The sequence below is a fragment of the Bubalus bubalis genome, chromosome 24 (assembly GCF_019923935.1).
Source record: "Bubalus bubalis isolate 160015118507 breed Murrah chromosome 24, NDDB_SH_1, whole genome shotgun sequence".
NCBI classification, from domain to species: Eukaryota; Metazoa; Chordata; class Mammalia; order Artiodactyla; family Bovidae; genus Bubalus; species Bubalus bubalis.
The window spans coordinates 15774587-15794539 of NC_059180.1; the positions used below are offsets into that span (position 1 = coordinate 15774587).

The window sequence follows — 19953 nt, forward strand, 5'->3', positions numbered from 1 at the left end:
AGTTTGGTCTAAGGCAAAAGAAGAGGTCAGGCTTGAAATATATTTATCCCGAGAATAAGATTTGTAGAACTAATTGACTATTGAAATGATAGTCAGGAGGAAGAATGAGGTTAAACGCCAAGGTTTCTGTCTTGGGAGACGAAGATGCTGACATAATTATGTGAAAATGCAGAGAGATGAGCAGTTTGGGGAGAAAACATGAGTATTTATGTACTTATGTATTTATTTATATTTTGGCTGCTCTGCACAGCTTGCAGGACATCAGTTCCCCAACCAGGGGAATTGAACCCCAGGCCACCACAGTGAAAATGCTGAATCCTAACCACTAGTGACCAGGGAACTCTCCATGAGTTTGTTTTTAGAACTGTCAGGAGGGATATTAGAAGTAGAGACCCGAAACTTTGGAGGGATCAGAACTGGAGAATAAAGAGTCATCTGAGTTTGCATAGCAATTTAAATAATGGCACTGATGGATAAATGCATAAACTGTATCATTCATTGTGTAGAATGAGAAAAGGAGAGAGCTGTGGAGAGAATCTTCTTGTGTTAGGGCAAGCTAACTGCTATTAATAAGCAACTGCCAAATCTCAGGGGTAGAACTCAAAAGAAGCTTTTTCTTGCTTATGCAACAATTTAGTGTTGGTATTTGGAGGGCAACCTTCCACGAGGTCACTCAGGGACCCAGGTTCCTTCTATCTTATGGCTCTGCCATTCCTAGGGAGGATAATGGGAAGACTGGAAGTGGCCTGTATCACTTTTGCTCACATTCCACCAGACAGAATTCAGTCACATGGTGGTCTCTTTTCCCGGGGGGCTGGGAAATGTAGTTTAGCTGTGTACTCAGGAGGGAAGGGGTTTCCCAGGTGGTGGGAGTAGTAAAGAATCTGCCTGCCAATGCAGGAAGAGACACAAGTTCAATCCCTGGGTCAGGAAGATTCCCCTAGAAGAGGGCACGGCAACCCACTGCAGTATTCTTGCCTGGAGAATCCCATGGACAGAGGAGTCTGGCGGGCTACAGTCCATTAGGGTCGCAAAGTTGGACACGACTGAAGCGACTTAGCATGTATGCTCGCCAGGAGGGAAAGAGGAACAGTCCTCACCACACTGAGGGGACACCACAATTTGAGGAAGAAGGATCTGCAGGAAACAGAAGAGAGCCTGGAGGAGAGAAACCAAGAGAAAATGAAGTCTAGGGAAAAAAAAGGGAGAAATGGTTCAAAGAAGGGCTGTCAGGAGCTAGCCTGGACTAGAGAAAGGCAAGCAAGGACGGAAGTGCAACAATGGAGCTCGAGCTTGAGCTCTTTCCGTTTTGTGCTGCAGGACCCTTGCTTGCCTCACATGAGTCCAGGTCATGCTGGGGTCAAGTGCTGCAGAGGCAGAAATCGGAGAAGTCTGGGAAGAGGCCAGGGTCTAGCAATCAGTCAATGGTCCCAGCAACCTTAGCAGGTGGTTCCGATGAAGAAATGGAATCTCCAGCACTTCTGGAATAGGAACTTGCCTGAAGTCCCAGTACCATAATTGGCAGTTTCCTGGTTTTATTGTTCAGAAGCCCGGCTCTAATCTGTTCGGGGGCCTGAAAGTACTTTGGGAAGAAGGAAGGGAAGGGAAGTGGCTATATGCTGAGTTTCTACTCTGTGTCACCCGTGAAGTTTTTCACTTGAGTCTCAGCTGAAACCATGAGGATGGTATTACCCCATTTTACAGCTAAGGAAATGGAGGAACAAAAAAAGGTCAAGAGCTATCTGAGATCAAAAAGAGTGGACGTAGGATCTCTCCAGTGCACCATCAGAAAGGCTCTCCAGGGGCTTCCCGGGTGGCTCAATGGTATTAATAAAGAACCCACCTGCCAATGCAGGAGACACAGGTTTGATCCTGGATCTGGGAAGATCCCACACGGGGAGGAGCAACTAAGCCTGTGTACCACAACAACTGAGCCCATGTGCCCTAGAGCCTGAGCTCCGCAACCAGAGAAGCCACCGCAATAAGCCCATGCAGTGAAACTAGAGACTAGACCCCGCTCACCGCAACGAAGACCCAGCACAGCCAAAAATAAATAAATAAAATTATTTTTTTTTTTTTTTTTTAAAAAAACGCTGTCCAGCCCTCAGAGGGACCACAGGCCCTGGGGCAGGGCTGGGGAGGCTGGTGACTGGCAAGAGGAGAGGACTTCTGAGCTATTGTGTCTGAGTGTCCTGGAGGCAGGAGGGAGCCCCAGACTGGGGCAGGGCTCTGGTGGGGTGACGGGGCTGGTCAGACTGGCCCCACCCACCTCCCTCTGGCAGCCCCACCCCCAGCTTCCGGCCTCTCCAAACATTGGATCCAGCAGTGGACACACCAGTCCGCCAGCTCCAAGCTCTCATGGACCCTGAAGGTAAAGAAGCCTCCCAGACCTCTCTCCGCTGTGCCCCTGCACCACCCTCCGCCCTTCTTCTGCCCATCCCCGCATCCCATCTCGCCTCCGTCCTCAGCCTTCCTCCTCCAAGATCGAGTCTCCGCTGGTCCCCAGCTACTCTCTTACCTACCCCTGTCTCCCTCTGACCCCAAGCACTCTTTTCTGCCCTCCAAAGGCCTCTTCTCACTCTAGTTTCTCTCTCCACCACGGGTCCCAAGTTGAGCTCTGGGGAAGAAATGGGCTTGAGTTCTGGGAAATTCAGGGATGGCCTGGAAGTGGCCACATCTTTGTGGGTGCTGAAGGTGCAGGGTAGTGGGAGGCTGGAGCAGCTCCGGACTTTGCCTCTCACTAACAACTCTGGAGGAGTGAGGCAAAGTCCTATCCCATGCACCGTTAGGGCGGGGGAGGGGGCCTGAGTCCTGTGAGTCCTGGGATTCCAACGCATGTGAGGAGTGATGCCCAGAGGAGGCTGGATGCAGGATGGTACAGGCTAGGCTTTGGAGTCCAAAAGCCTCCTGTTCGAATCCAAGCTCCACTAGGAATAGGCTGTGTGACCTTGAGCCAGTCACTTGAGGTCTCAGGGCCCCATTTCCTTGTATCTGCAATAATACTATTAATAGTTTCCTGCTCCTGAGGTTGGGGATGGGGGCAGGGACTGACAGGAACATGGAGGGCTCCCTGCAGCTTCACAGTCCTCTCCCCAGCCTTCTCCTTCCCCAGCTCTGGCCTCCCTCCCCTGGGCCCTCTGGCTTGGCCGTGGAACCAGCTCTTGGGGGTTCAAGACCAGTTCTCAGTTTAGAAATTATCTCAGAGGACTTCCCTGATGGTACAGTGGATAGGAATCCGCCTGCCAATGCAGGGAACAGGGCATCGATCCCTGATCCGGGAAGATCCCACGTGCCGCGGGCTCCTAAACTCTGTGTGCCCGTAGCTACTGAGCCTTCATGCTGCAGCTACTGAAGCCCGTGGGCCTAGAGCCTGTGCTCCCAACAAGAGAAGCCGCCGCAGTGAGAAGCCTGTGCGCTGCAACCAAGAGTAGCCCCCCGCTCACTGCAACTATAGAAAGCTGGTGTGCAGCAACAAAGACCCAGCGCAACCAAAATTAAGCAAATAAATTTTTTTTTTTTTTTAAAGAAATGATCTCAGAGTTAGAGCTGGGGTTCAGGTCCCATCCCTGCCACCAGCTAGTTGTGTGACCTTGAACAAGATGCTTAGCCTCGCTGTGCCTCAGTTTCCTCATTGGGTCAAGTGTAAACAGTGCCTACCTCAGGTTGTGGCGAGGATTACATGAGATAATACACGTCAGGCGCCTGGTACTGAGATCACTCAGTGCAGTTACGCTGGTGACGGTGTTGGGTCCTCACAATCGTCTCTCCAGCTCCGAGACCACCCCAGGTTCCAGTTCCATCCTTGGGATATGTGCTTGGATTGTCAACTCAAACTCCTCTGGTGCCAGCCACCAGCTCCATTTCTGTTCATGTCTCACCAGCTTCCCACTCAGACCGGAAACCTCAGGGTCACCTTTGACAGCTCCCTCTCCCTTGAACCCCAATATCCAGACAGTTGCTGCGTCCTATGGATTTACCTCCACGTCTTTGCGGTCCCGCCTCCCTCTGGGGGAGCCTTCCTCTGAGTGGTGGCCTTCGCGCATGTGATGGCACTGATGTTTAACCAAGCCAGAAGGGTTGGTGCTGGGATCACTGACCGGAAGTTAAGCTGGAGGGAGTAGTCAGATCAGTGGGGTGAGGCAGAGGCTGGGGACGCAGAGGAGAGGAGGGGCGAGGGCAGAATTGGGCCAAAAGCAGATGGCAGGCTGGGACTTCCCTGGTGGTCCAGGGGCCAAGACTGTGCTTCCAATGCAGGGGACCTTGGTTCGGTCCCTGGTCAGGGAACAAGATCCTGCATACTGCAACTAAAGATCCTATACACTGCAGTGACTAAGACCCAGCACAGCCAAATTTTAAAAGAAGAAGAAGAAGCAGATGGCAAGCTGGTGGCCAAAGTGTGAGCAGGGGGAGATTCCCAGGTCTGGGGGTGTGGAGTGCAGGAGGCAGTCCCTGTAAACAGATGCTCTCCCTTTACCCTTTATCTTGGTTCGCTGCTTCCTTGCCTAGGCTGTTGCAATAGCCTTGCAACTTATATCTTTCAGGGCTTCCCAGGTGGCTCAGACAGTAAAGAATCTGCCTGCAATGTGGGAGACCTGGGTTCAATCCCTGGGGTGGGAAGATCTCTGGAGGAGGGCGTGACAACCCTCTCCAGTATTCTTGCCTGGAGAATTCCATGGACAGAGGAATCTGGCGGGTTACAGTCCATGCAGTTGCAAAAAGTCGGACACAACTGAGAGACTAAGCACATTACATCTTTCAAGAACCCTAGGCGTGAGACTTCCCAGGTGGTCCAGTGGCTAAGACTCTAGGCTCCCAATGTAGGGGGCCTAGGTTTGATCCCTGGTCAGGGAACTAGATCCCACACGCCACAGCTAAATATCCCACATGCCAAAACTAAAAAGATCTCACTTGTCACAGTGAAGATCAAAGATCCCGGAGGGGGTGGGGTGGGGTGGGGTGGAGGGGGGGCTGCAACTAAGACCTGGCACAGCATTTATTTAAGTAAATAAATAAATATTTTTTAAAAATCTTAAAGAAAAAAAAAAAAATCCTAGGTACAACTTGCACACGGAAACTTAAAATTGCATTTTTCATCATGTGACTTCAGATCAACAGTTTGATGGATTTGCCATTGCCTGTCAAGTGAGACCCTAACTGTTTCCTGTTATTCAGGGCCTGCTCAGTCTGGCCCCTTCCTCCCACTCAGCTCTCTCTCTCACCATGTGCACCTTCGGCTCCATAAGCCTCAGGCCTTCCTCTGCCCATCTAGCCCCAGCCTATTCTCAGAGCCAGCCTTCTCTCCTTAACAACAGGTCTCCTCTCCTTGTCTGAAGCCCTGTAGATCGTTTTACCACTTGTGTGACGGGCAATCCCCTCTGGCTCTCTTTGGAGATCATTTAGCCTCTCTAGGGAGAGAAGGGGAAAAGAAAACTTCTGGAAGCCGAGGTGCTAATCAGCCTCTGTCTCCATCTGGTGTTTGCCAAATAAATAGATGGGAGAACAAAGCTGCCCGAGTCAGACACCTTCGTTCAACGACACCAGCTGGGTGGGCATTGGCTCAGGCCCTTAACGTGAGCCGCCCATTTCCTCCTCATTGTAATCCTGTACTTTTTTCATGAAACTGACTCTCAGAGAGGTTGGGAAATTGCCTAAGGTCACCCAGCCTGTAGGTGATGGAGCCAGGATTCAAATCAGGCATTTCCGACCAACCCCGCCCCTGCCCCCTACGCAGGCTATTCTTACTGCACCAGGGACAGAACGCTGGATCCCTGGATTGGCTTATAGAATTCTGTGAATAGTGATATAATAAATATATAATAACTTAAAAATAATTTAGTGAATTATGTGATAAGGTGGGATAAGTGAGGGGACTCTGGGTCAGCCTGCCTAGACTTATCCTGCCTTCACACACTTCGGAGCTGTGTGAACTTTGGGCAAATTACTTTCTTATTCAGTGCCTCAGTTTCCTTATCTGTAAAAGGGGGATAATAATAGTACCTACCTTACGAGTGTTGTTGGGAGGATTAAATGTATTAATATGTAGAAAATGCTTGGGAAAGGGCTAGGGAAGGACCATACGTGTTAGCTGTTATTCTTATTATACACGATGTCACTTCAGATTCTAATATAGACAAGTGGTAGCAGGCATCAGAGTTTTAAGAAAAACCTATAAATGCAAAACCTTTAAAACTGACATCTATTTAAATTTTTTTTCCAGTCAGTTGGGGAAAACCATCATCACTTGCTTTTAGCTGGAACATTTTTTCAGCCTCATATAAGTCACTGTTGTTCCAAGTACAAGCCACATGGTTACACATGGTTACACCCGGTCACATATCAAATTAAGAACAAAAACTTGTGGTATTTGTCTTACGTGCATTTGTAGAACCTGCCTTTGTGCCAGTTCATCAAAAGCATGATCAAGTACTTATTACATGAGTGGAAGAAAGATGCAGGGATGGGAGCTCTGATTCTAGCCCATTCCCTCTTTGTACCAAGCCACTGGCCAGTTAGGGCAACATAGAAAAATCAGTTAATAGGGATTCTCTGGAGGTCCAGAGGTTAAGAATCCACCTTGGAATGCATGGAATGCTGGTTTGATCCCTGGTCGGGAAACTAAGATTTCACATCCGTTGGAGCAGCTAAGCCCGTTCGCCACAACTACTGAGCCAAGCATTCCAGAGCCTGTGCACCCATAGAGAGGTTTGTGTACTAGAACAGAAGGTGGCAAGTGCTGCCATAATTAAGACCCAGCGCAATTAAGACCTGATGCAGCCAAATAAGAGTGAGGAAAGTTTAAAAAAAAATCAGTCAACAATCCAGAATCCAGACGAGAATAGTAAAAGTGCCAGTGGTGGGAGGAGGGAGGAGGAATCTTCAAATATTCTGCCAGAGTCTTCAGTTTATCTGCATCTTTTTACATTATTTGTAAAGAGAGAAATGCAGGAAATTTCCCCAGATGCTTTGTGTGTGTGCATGCTCAGTCGGTTCAGTCATGTCTGATTCTTTGTGACCCCATGGATTGTAGCCTGCCAGGCTTCTCTTTCCATGAGATTTCCCAGGCAAGAATACCAAGTGGGTTGCCATTTCCTCCTCCAGGAGATCTTTCTGACTTAGGGATTGAACCCTCATCTCTTGCGTCCAGCAAGAGGCAGGCGGATTCTTTACATCTAGTGCCACCTGGGAAGCCCCACCCCCTACCCCCCCATCCCCACCCAGATGCTTCAGATTCCCTCAAAAACAGAGATGCCAGTTTCTTTGAATCCTCTCCCCCTGCAGTAGAAGCACAGAGTCTTAACACTGTACTATCAGAGGAGTCCCAGAGATGCCAATATTAAAAAAAAATTCTGGAATAACCAATGAAGAAAGTATTACCTTGAGAGATCAAGGTGATACCTCACAGGGTCACACTATAATCTCTGAAGTCCAGGTGTCTTGAGAGACTATTTACATAGAACAACAGTGAGGATAAAAAGGGGACAGACAGGGCTTACAGCTGTTTCCTCAGTGCTGCAACTTCTGCTCAGGCAGCTGCAAAAACAGCCTGCTTCTCCTGTGCAGTTCCTTTCAGCTTCAGCAGCTAATTAGGAGAGCCTTATTTTCAAAGCTCCCCACAGGAATTTCTGTTGTTCGAAATGCACAAGAGAGTTGGGGCTTAATGAAATCCAGATGTATTTATTTGTTTTTCAGGAACATTCTGCATTTACAATGGCTGATCTTGCCTAAAAGAGCCAGACAGGAAGCCCTGCTGGAGGAGGCAGTGTGGTTCTAAAGCTAAAACTACCTTCTTTGGACAGGGAAGACCAGGGTCCACGCTGGTCATTTTCTTTTCTTTTCTTCTAATTTTTTTGTTTTGTTTTGCTGGAAGGCATGGCCTACGGGATCTTAGTTCCCCAACCAGGGATTGAAACCAGGCCCTTTGCAGTGAAAGCACAGAGTCCTAACCAGTGGGCCACCAGGGAAGCCCCATTTTCTAGCTCTGTTCTTTAGGTAACTTCCCTTTGCATTTCTGAACCTAGATTCTCTGTCTTAGTGACCTCTATCATGAAGAATGGCAGTAGGTAGAATTTGACTTTGTGTATATATATGTATGTATATGTATATATTTGTGTATATATATATGTAGGCTTCCCAGGTAGCTCAGCTGGTTAAAGAATCTGCCTGCAATGCAGGAGACCTCAGTTTGATTCCTGGGTCAGGAAGTTCCCCTGGAGAAACGATAGGCTACCCACTCCAGTATTCTTGGGCTTCCCTGGTGGCTCAGGGTCTATAAAGAATCCACCTGCAATGCAGGAGACCTGGGTTCGATCCCTGGGTTGGGAGGTGGCATAGCAACCCACTCCAGTATTCTTGCCTGGAGAGTCCCCACGGACAGAGGAACCTGGCAGGCTACAGTCCATGGGGTCGCAAAGATAGTGACTAAGCACAGCACCCCACACATATATATAGCAAGTGCCAGGCATGTGGTACTCACCAAGGTATAATAGTCACACAGGTTCTCGTCCTGTGGTTCAGAAACTCTCAATTCTGTTATGAATTAGAATTAAGCTACCACATTCCAGACCAGTTACATTAGAATCTCTGAGGGTGGGGCCAAAACATTATATACATTTGGCACAGCTCTCTGGATAATTCCATTGTGTAGCCAAGGTTGAGAATCACTGCTCTATTCATCGTCCCCAAAAATTTCCTTGACCTTATCCTAAACGAAGGTCCTCTCTTTCCTTTCCATTTTTATCTATTTGTTTTACTTTTTCATTATAGAGAAATTTCAAATGTACACAAGGTAGATAGAAAAGTATGATGAATTCTCACATACCCATCATCCAGCTTCAACAACCACCAACTTTTGGCCAATCCAGTCCCATCCATACTCCCCCACCCTTTTCTTTTGGTGATGCCACTCCACATGGAGGCTCTTAGTTCCTTGACCAGGGATTGAACCTGTTCCCCTTGCAGGGAAAGGATGGAGTCTTAACCACTGGACTGCCAGGGAAGTCCCCATACCCTTTAATTTCTAACTTCCAAGACTATCTTAAAGGAAACCCAGCTCTCAAATATTTCCATACATAAATATCTCAGTATTTTGTTATTTTTTAATTGTTTTTAAAATATACATTTTTGGATCACAACCATAACCCACTTCAAAAAAATATTTCCTTAATGTTACCAAATACCCAGTCAGTTTCAGATTTTCAACTGTTTTGTAAATGTTCTAATTTGATTTCAATTTGTTTGTTTGAAGTAGGATCCAAATAAGATCCATTGTGACTGGTTAGTATGTGGTTTGGAGAAGGCAATGGCACCCCACTCCAGTACTCTTGCCTGGAAAATCCCATGGATGGAGGAGCCTGGTAGGCTTCGGTCCATGGGGTTGCTAAGAGTCAGACACAACTGAGTGACTTCACTTTCACTTTTCACTTTCATGCATTGGAGAAGGAAATGGCAACCCACTCCAGTATTCTTGCCTGGAGAATCCCAGGGACAGAGGAGCGTAGTGGGCTGCCCTCTATGGGGTTGCACAGAGTTGGACACAACTGAGGCGACGCAGCAGCAGCAGCAGCAGTATGTGGTTTAGATTCTTTTAATCTTTGGTTTTCCTTGCAATGTATGGGTGGCGCTAGTGGTAAAGAACACTCTGGCCAATGCAGGAGACTGTAAGAGACTCAGGTTGGATCCTGGGGTTGGGAAAATCCTCTGGGGGAGGGTATGGTAACCCACTCCAGTATTCTTGCCTAGAGAATCCCATGGACACAGGAGCCTGGGGAGCTATAGCCCCATAGGGCTCCAAAGAGACAGACACAACTGAATTGGGCTATCTTCTGGAGAGTTTCCTATGGTCTGAATTTGGCTGGCTGTATCCCAGTGGTATGGTTTAAAACATTGTTCTGTCTTCTGGTTTTCTTGTGAATTGGTGGTTGCATTAGAAGTGTGATCTGACTCTGGTTCAGCTGTTTTGGCAAGAATATTCCACAGGTTGGGGGGTGTTCTTTCTGGAGTGCCCAGTATCTGGTTGACTTTCCTCTTGATGTTGGCTTTTGATCCAATCCCTGGATCCACTGGGTTACTAGGGTTGCAAAATGATTCCTGCCTTTTGGCAGAGTATTGGTTCTTGTTTTTATGTAAGCAGACAACAATTCAAAGCTTTTTGGTAAATTTACCAAGTTATGCCATCATCACCAGACCATTTCCATCACCCCAGTAAGATCCCATGTTGTTTAATTTTCAGCCCCAGACAATCACTCATCTGATGTCTTGTCTCTCTCCATTCACCTTTTCTGGATGTTTTATATAAACCAAGGTATACAACAGGTGGTTTTGTGTGAGCACTGGTTCTTAACCTTTCTGTGCATCTGAATCCCACAGGGAGCATTTCCAAAACTTGGGTTCATGGGAACCGCCCTGGAAAGATTTTGATTCAATTGATCTGGGATGGACCTGAGCAGCAGAGTCTAGAAAGCTCCCAGGGGATTCTGATGTGCAGCCCAGGCCCTCCTTTCTCAACTTCCATCCCCCACACCTCACTTCCCATGACCACGTGGCTTCTGCCTCAGAAACAATCTTCCATTTGCCCCAACCCCACCCCGGCTCTTCCATTGGTTTCTGCCCAGTTCAGGGCTTCCTCACTTTCTGTCTGGCCAGTTGCCCCAGCCTCCTTTTGCCTCCCAACCCGTCTCCAGTTAATGGCTGAAGTGACCTTTCTAGAACTCAGTCATAATCATACCATTCCCTCCTTTAAAATTCTATGATGGCTCCCAGGATTTGTCCAAAGTTCTCCGTTAATTGGTTTAGCCCCTTTTTCACTCTGGCCTCAAGCTCGAGACATTTCTCCCATGAATCCTCCACAGCCCTCCCTCACCTCCTTTATCTTCTTGCTTCTGAACCTTGAGCACTTGCTCTTTTAGTACGAAGTGTCTTGCCCTCCCTCCTCCCCACCCCCTCGCCCCTGCCTGGCAAACATGACTCATCCTTTAAGTGATGAGCTTAAATGACCTTCATGTCATGTCATGAGCTTCATGACCACTGAAGTGCCCCACTTCCTCAGGGACGTTTAGTCATTTCTTCCTTTTCACTCTCAGTAAATGCTTCATTCATCCCTTCAGCTAACACACCTACTGTGTGCTAGTGTCCCTGCTGTTGTTCAGTCACTCAGTCATGTCTGACTCTGCAACCCCATGGACTACAGCACGCCAGGCTTCCCCGTCCTTCAGCATCTCCCAGAGCTTGCTCAAATTCATGTCCATTGAGTCTGTGATGCCATCCAACAGTCTCATCCTCTGTCTCCCCCTTCTCCCACCTTCAATCTTTCCCAGCGTCAGAGTCTTTTCCAGTGAATCAGCTCTTCACATCCTGTGGTCAAAGTATTGAAGCTTTAGCATCAGTGCTTCCAGTGAATATTTAGGGTTGAATTTCCTTTGTGTTCTTGAGGGTGTTAGAAATATAAACTCCCTGAATTTTCATAACAAGTCTATGGGGTTTTCAGTGTTATTCCCATTACAGTTGGGACACAGAAGGTCCCCTTAAAGGTAGAGCCACCTGCCCAGGATCACTTAGTTAAATGTAATAGAAGCAGTATTGGAACCCATACTGAGTGGTCCTGGAGTCTGGGCTCTGATTCCTTCCACTGTGCCACCTCTCTGCTCAGATAAATATCATTAAACACTTAGTTTCAAACTAAACAATATAAGGGGACTTCCCTGGTGGTCCAGTGGTTAAGACTAGGCACTGCCAATGGGGTGTAAGTTTGATCCCCGGTGGGGGAATTAAGATCCCACATGCCTTTCGCATGACCAAAAGATAAAAATAATGTGAAACTGGACTTACCTGACGGTCCAGTGGTTAAGAATCTGCCTGCCAATGCAGGAGACATGACGAGTTTGATCTCTGGTCAGGGAAGATTCCACATTCCTTGGGGGCAATTAAGTCCTCGGGCCAACAACTGTTGAAGCCCACCGCCCTGGAGCTCATACTCCACACCAAGAGAAGCCGCTGCAATGAGAAGCCTCTGAGGCACAACTAGAGAAAAGCCTTTGCAGCAACAAAAACCCAGTGCAGCCAAAAATAAATAAATAATTTTTAAAAATAATATGAAATTGTCAATATACAAGCCGCACACTCGTTTGGGTCAGCGTGCCAGGCACTTGGGCTATAGCAGAAAATTCAGTGGACCTCTTGGCCCCAGGGAGAAAACACCAGCAGAAGATGACATTGATGGATGAACAAGGAGCTGGGTGAGCACGTGACCTGGCTTAGGCGGTCTATGAGAGCCCCCGGCCAAGGAAGCGATGTCTAAGAGAAGATCTGAAGAGGACTGAGAAGTGAAGGGGGAGTCTGGGGCGAGGGTGAGGAAAGGGACTTCAGGAGGCAGTAACAACCTCAGAATAGTATAGGCGAAGGCCTGAAAGCTAAGAGAAAGAGCTGCCCATTCTGCTACCCAGCAGTTAGTACCTGGCACGGAGCAAGTGCTCAGCAAGGATTTGTCCAAAGAATAAATGAAAAATGGAAAGAAGTCAAGAGAGCTGGCACGAATACAATGAAAGTGAGGCTTTAAGCAGGAGAGCGATCCACTTAAATTTCCGTTTTTACGGTTTGATTTTTAAAGTCAGGTTTAACGAGGTATAACCACAGAGTAAAATTCACCCTTTCCTGTGTCAACTTCTATGAGTCGTGACAAATGCATCAGTACTGTGGCCACTATCACAAACAACATCTAGGCTACTTCAATCACATCCCCAAACTGGGCGCTGCGCCCTTTGTGGGCAGCCCCTCCCCCACCCTCAGGCAACCCCTGTTCTGTTCTCTGTTGCGTCATTTTGCTTTTTCAAGAACATGGTTACATAGATGGACTCAAATAACATGTCACTTTTCTTTTTTTTTTTTTTGGCTGTGCTGGGTTTTCATCACAGCATTCAGGGTCCCCTGCATTGGAAGGCAAATTCTGAACCACTGGGCCACCAGGGAAGTCCCAGCATGTCCTTTTTTGAATCTGGCTTCTTTACTTAGAATAATGCATTTGAGACGTGTGCCTGTTGGGTGTATCAGTAGTTCATCTCTTTTTTCATTGCCAAGTCGAATTCCATTGTATACATGCATCACAGTTTGTTTATCTGATACTCACCAGTCCAAAAATTCAAATTTACTTTAAAAAGTAAACATCACGGCACCTGGGTCTGAATGGAGTGTGGGCCTTTGCATCCACCTCTGCTCTTTGTTCACTGGCCTTTTGCCTGGCTGGATCGTGAATGGTGGAGGCAGGACTATGTCTTTTTCATTGACTTTGTTCCCAGCACCTGGCCAGGCTACAGCTGGTTCTGAGGAGCGAATGGGAAGCCACTTGGGTCGTTGCAGAGAAGAACGTGGGGAAGGAGGGTCAGGCGCAAGCACGATCTGTGGCTGGGGTTGGGAGGGGCAGGTGCTTGGTTTTGGGAAAGAAAGGCTGAAAAAAAGGGCCTTGGGCTTCCCAGATGTCTGGGTGGTAAAGAATCCACCTGCCAAGGCAGGAGATGGCAACCCACTCCAGTATTCTTGCCTGGAAAATTCCATGGACAGAGGAATCTGGCAGGCTACAGTCCTTGGGGTCACAAAGAGTCAGACACAACTGAGCGACTGAGCAGGCATGCACCTTCTGAGAGTAGAGCAAGCCAGACCATCTGGCCTTAACTTCAACTTGGAGCAGGACTTCCTGGTGGTCCAGTGGTTAAGATTCCATGCTCCCAATGCAGGGGGTATGGGTTCAATCCCTGGGGCAGGGGGTGGGGGTGGGCGGACTAAGATCCCCACATGTGGCGTGGCCAAAAAACAAAATCTTCAACTTGGAGTGAAAGTAGGGGAAATGAAACTAAACAACCTCCTTTACAGGCTATCGACTTGTCACCTCTGCCCGCTTCAAGCGAAGTCCATCTACGGCGCCCTTCACGAGGCTGTAGTTCTTCTCTTGACTAACAGATGGCGGTGTTGCACCATTCTGTGGTCACCCCGCTCATTTCAACAGACACAGGGGCCCGGCAGTAAGGACCTCAGAGAGCACTTTGTCCTTAACGCTTAAAGGGCTCGCCCACACTCCTGAAGCTCTGTCTCGAAAAGCAAAGGCTCAAACACAATCTCCCCGTGTTCTTTCCTCCTTATACAATTCCATCTCTAGAGACAAGGCACATTTTGGAAGGCAAAGGTGAAGCACAGATGCCCGTGACCCTGAGGCCCGGCTGGCCTCACTCTGCTGTCAGCTTGTTTTGTGACCTCAGTTGGCTTGCCTTTCCTTTCTGGTCCTCAGTCTCCACGTCTATAAAAAGCTGAACTTCCAGCTTTAAAATTCTTGGTGCTATGGAAAAGACAGGGATCGGAAAGACATACAGCTCATGTTCTCCTGGGAGCTTCAGCTAGTAAATAACCCATCCTTCTATGCCAGGCAGATGGAAAAGCCACAGAATGACATTTTAGGTGGCTGCATGTCTCTTATAGTTGACAATAGCTGTTGATCCAGCACTGGGTTTACCAGATACAATACAGGGCACTCAGTTGAATCTCAGATAACTGACATGTAATTTTTAAGAGTAAGCATGTTCTAAATATTGCCTATAATTTATTTATACTAAAAAAACTTTGATGTTTGTCAGAAATTTAAATTTAACTAGGGGACTTCCTGGCGGTTCAGTGGTTAAGAACCTGCCTGCCAATGCAGGGGACACAGGTTCGATCCCTGGTCCTGGAAGATCTCACATGAGGCCTAGCACCCTGGAGTCCATGATCTGCAACAAGAGAAACCACTACAGTGGTGCCTGCACACTGTAACTCTAGAGTAGCCCCTTGTTGCATAGAGAAAGATTGCCCACGGTAATGAAGACCCCGTGCAGCCAAAAATAAATACATACATAAATTTAACTAGGTGTCATTCAGTCAATCTGGCAACCTTGTTCAGCTTACAAGGCCTACCCAATGCCTCAGCCCCTCTCCCAGGACCCCCAGATCTTCACCCTGACTGGCTAGTGCCCAATCCAGCCAGCTGTTAAATATTTTGACCATCACCCGACTATCAGAAAGGCAGCCAACATGTAACGCCGTTCTCTCTCTTTCCCTCCCAGGCCTGGCGCATCTGCTGCCTCCTGCCACTCTGGCCGCCCTGGCAGACAGCTGGCTCCGAGAGGACTGCCCAGGCCTCAACTACGTGGCCTTGGTCTCGGGGACAGCCCCCTTGCAGGCGGTGCTGTGGGCAAAGTCCCCAGGGGTGCTGGCAGGGAGGCCCTTCTTTGATGCCATCTTTGCCCAAGTCAACTGCCAGGTCTCCTGGTTCCTCCCTGAGGGATCAAAGCTGGTGCCTGTGGCCAAGGTGGCCGAGGTCCGGGGCCCTGCCCACTGCCTGCTGCTGGGGGAGCGGGTGGCCCTTAACACGCTGGCCCGCTGTAGCGGAGTTGCCAGCATGGCTGCTGCTGCGGTAGAGACTGCCAGGGGGACTGGCTGGGCCGGGCATGTGGCAGGCACGAGGAAGACTACACCAGGCTTCCGGCTGGTGGAGAAATACGGGCTCCTAGTGGGTGGGGCTGCCGCCCACCGCTACGACCTTGGCGGGCTGGTGATGGTGAAGGACAACCATGTCATGGCAGCCGGTGGTGTGAAAAAGGTGTCTATCTGTCCAGCTGAGCCCCTACCCTGGCCCTGCTCCAACCCCAGCCCCCATCACAGTCCTTCCCCACTACCAGGAACCCCCAGCCACTCCTTGGTGAAACAGTGATGGCCTGGGGGTGGGCGGGGATGTGAGACTCCTCGACCCCTCAGAGGTTCCATCTGTGAAGTGAGGGGTTGGACTTGCTTCTTCTCCAGCCTTCTTCAGCTGGTTGGTATGTGGCTCATGGGCAAAGGACGAACTATTGGGAAGCCAGTGTTGATGACTCTACGACCTTGGGCAGTTCACTCGAATTCCCGGGACCTGTTTCCTTTATGTGAAACTGTGCTTGAAGACCTCTTTGAGTCTTAATATTCTGAGTCAATTGAACTCAGGTCCAAATGCCAAAGTGTGCTGAATCTGGCCCTTTTTGCCTCACAAAAATGGTAATTTCATGTGGTTTCACCTAATGTGTGTGTGCTAATGTGCAAGGAGCCATTTCCATGCCCCGTTTCCTCATGAACCCCAAGTGTTAGTCACTCAGTCATGTTCGACTCTTTGCCACCCCACGGACTGTAGCCCACCAGGCTCCTCTGTCCGTGGGATTCTCAAGGCAAGAATACGGGAGTGGGTTGCCGTGAACCCCAAGCTCGTCTATCTTTCGTGTGACAGTCCCAGCTCACTTGCCCTGGGGGGCCAGGTGCCACCCGGTCTCACTGTCACCCCTCCGGCCTGCCAGGCGGTGCGGGCGGCGCGGCGGGCGGCCAACTTCGCCCTGAAGGTGGAGGTGGAGTGCAGCAGCCTGCAGGAGGCTGTGGAGGCGGCCGAGGCAGGAGCGGACCTCGTCTTGCTGGACAACTTCAGGCCTGAGGTGAGGCTGGGGCGGCTTTCTGGGGAGGGGCTGGGTTAGGGGCTCTCACCTCTCCCCCGTTCGTGTCCCGCAGGAGCTGCACCCCACGGCTGCCACGCTGAAGGCCCAGTTCCCCAGTGTGAGTGTGGAGGCCAGCGGGGGCGTCAGGCTGGACAACCTCCCGCAGTTCTGTGGGCCCCACATCGATGTCATCTCCTTGGGGATGCTGACGCAGGCGGCCCCGGCCCTCGATTTCTCCCTCAAGCTGTTTGCTGAAGGGGCCACTCCAGTGCCCCACGCCCGCCGGTCCTAAAGCCGAGGAGGCTACCCAGGCAGTGGGATAAGGTGGTTTCATGGGACCCTCGAGGTTTCTTTAAGTCCAGTGGCCAACAGGACACTTTGGCGTTAGACTGTGCTGAGGCCGGCTCTGCCACGCGCTGCCTGGGGGACCGCGAAGGACTGACTTCTCTGCTCACTTCAGTTTCCTAATCTGTAAAATGGGTCTAATCAACCTCACGGACTTCTTGGGGGTGATAATTAGTACAGGGTAAATGCTCAGTAAATATTAGAAATTGCCATCATTCATGTGTTCTAAGATGCACTTTTTTTTCCTCCACACACGGAAGTCCCCTTTAACTAACAGCGTCTAATGGGCCCTGTCAGACAGACATGAGTTGTCACTCAGCCCTTGTGGTCTGTGCATGTGGCTTGTAGGTACAACGTGATTACGATCTATGTGGAAATTAGTCCAAAACAACACTTCCAACAAGCATAAAATAGAAATTGTAAGTACTAAGAAAGGGCTGGTTTGACAGTTTTCTTTTTGACTAAGTGTGTGTGTTTTGGGGCTTCCCAGGTGGTGAAGTCGTAAAAGAATCTGCCTGCTGATGCAGGAGATGCAAGAGACATGGGTTTGATCGCTGGGTTGGGAAGATCCCCTGGAGGAGGAAATGGCAACCCACTCCAGTATTCTTGCCTGGAAAATCTCATGGACAGAGGAGCTTGGTGAGCTACAGTTCATGGGGTCACAGAGCCGGACATGACAGAGCACGCAACGCAACATGATGTGTGTTTTACAGTCAATGGTGTCTTATATTTGAGGATATGTGGACCCAGTCTGATGTCCAGCTGGCATGTTACACTTGGTTGATGCCCATGTTGTACTGCTGACTAAGTATTTCATGTTTCACCTCTGGCTACTATTAACATCTCTTTGGTTGGAGGTGAGAACCTGTTCATTCCTCACTTTTGGGGTCCCCAACAGACTCCACCACCCATCCTTCTCCAGATGAAACCCCGTTTGGGTGCTGAAGGCCTTTTAGGATATAATTAGTTGGGAGAGGTATGCAGCTGCTGAGCCTCTGAGAGGCCCAGAGCCAAGGTCAGTTAGGGAGTAAGGAAGGGATGGGTGGGGGCCCGGGTTCAGACATCAAACTTCATTTTGTGCTAGGTCAGGACTCAGAGGTCTAAGCAGAGGGTCTAAATACAGCCCCCCAAGCACACATGCGCACAACGCACCCCTGAGGTCGTGCCCATTTGTGTGGCCACTCCTACCCTCACCTCGAACCTCTCTCTGACCCATCTCGGTGGCTCTGGGAGGAACGAGAGCATGAAGGGCCCCAAGGGTGAAGGTGGTCCCCAGGGTGCTTCCTTCTGGAAGGGCTTCAGTCTGGAGTCTCCTCTCCCCTAGCAGAATCTACTCTCTTCTCCACCCTTTGCCAGGAGGAGAGGAAAAACAGGTCTCACCCACAGAGGCTCCTTCTTCAGGGGGAGGCTGGGGGTCCCAGTCTGTCTTGAGGGATCTATTCTACCCCACTGCCCCCTTTTCAACCCTGGAGACCAGCGATGGGAAAGAAGCAGATCAAGAAAACATCAAGCTCACCCCAGATGGGAAAGCTCCAGACAGGCCAATTCCTTCATCTTTCAAGCATCAGATATGTGCTGAGCGCCTGCCATGGCCAGGCTCTGAGCACACAGTGGAGATTCACTAGCAAAGATACCGGGCAGAAGTGGCCACTGCCTTGGCTGATGTCCTGAACTGAAGGGACTATTCTCACAGGACACGGACCAGAGATGCCACCTGGGCTACACCTATGCTGCGATACACACTTCCACCCCACGGCCCTCCTGTCCTGCCTCCAGGGAAACAAGGACACTCTTTGCTAGGCAGCCTTCACTGGTCCAGGGATCTTAGATCTTCAAGGACCAGCTCCTCCGACCTGCAGGGGGATAACTGAACCCTCATGGAACTGGGTGTCAGGACAGAAATGGGGACCGAAGATGAGCAGGGAACTGAAAGGCAAAAGCCTTGGACTCAAGAGGGAGTCCGAGTCTAGTAGAGGCAGAAGGGAGACATGTACTAGGAGCCTCAAACTCAGATGCCTCTAGGATCCAAGCACATGAGGCAAATGGGGGAGGCTGGAAGAAGACGCAGGGGAACGAACTGTGGCCAACTGGAGAATGTGGGCAGCACCCACAGCATCCCAATTAAAATAGAAAAAAGCAAGCTGCCAGGCTGAATCTCAAGCTCACCCTTGAATGAAAAAATGAACCAGTTCTCCCAGCCTGATCCTAAATGCAGGCACTGGGAGGGGATTCCCCCACCTGCCTAGAAGAAAAGGGAGCCTGGGAAGGCAAAAGCAATTCATGCTCTCCTTGCAAGGGTGGATTTCCAGGCAGAGGAGATTGTGTAGGCAAAGGGTCAGAAGTGGGAAATGGCTTGGATTGTTTGGTTAAGATTTGAAGCTGGGATCAGGAGAGGCGAGATGACTAGGAGCTGGGCAGCATCCAGACCACAAAATGGTAGGTCAGAGGACTTGGACTCTGTCCCGAGAACAATCAGATTGAAGCTGGAAAATGAGATAAGCATATTTGCAGGAAGATCTATTTGAGGGGGCCAGAGAGGCTGTAGGCAGGCCAAGGGAAGGCTGATACCGCTACTCAGAGGGCTTGAATGTGGGTCATGGCAGGTGGCTAGCAAGAAGGGAGGACAGGTAGGAGAAACAGCATCTGCAAAGGCTCAGAGGGCAGATGGAGCCTGATGGGTTCAGGACCAGCGGAAGAACTGGGTGTGGCTGTGAGGGTGAGGAGACAGGGGTGAAGGGCCAAAGTCTCACATTTCACCTGGTGTCTATCTGGTATCTTCCTTCTTCCCTGACCAGCCTGAGACTAGGCTCAGATGACTTCCACAGGCTGCCCCCCATCCAGCATAAAGCCCATGCCCATTAAAGCAAACATGCCCATCAAATCAGGTGCAAATCAAGGCAGCATATACTGCATCATCACTGCCAGCTGCAGGGGGAGAGGGGAACGCACATTTATTTAACTGGGGGCCCTTGCTCAGCACATGTAGGTCTCGTTCTCAGTTCATGCTTATGGTAGTGGGGATGTTAGTATTCTCCAATTTGCTCAGGAAACTGAGGCTTTATGAAGTTAAGAATACTGCTCAGGGTCAATAAAGTAGAGGAGCAGATTCAAAAATAAGTATTTGTTGAAAGCCTACTATGTG

The 19953-nt window shown here is 49.5% G+C and overlaps 1 protein-coding gene across 1 annotated transcript; it reads left to right on the forward strand.

Annotated features, from left to right (window-relative positions):
- The first annotated feature begins 2242 nt into the window (after window positions 1–2242).
- Window positions 2243–17026, forward strand: QPRT (quinolinate phosphoribosyltransferase). The gene is made up of 4 exons (XM_006070450.3): window positions 2243–2371; window positions 15078–15613; window positions 16335–16466; window positions 16540–17026. Exons 1-4 carry the CDS (start codon window positions 2359–2361, stop codon window positions 16756–16758), a joined length of 900 nt encoding a protein of 299 aa, XP_006070512.1. The 5' UTR covers window positions 2243–2358; the 3' UTR covers window positions 16759–17026.
- Window positions 17027–19953: the final 2927 nt, after the last annotated feature.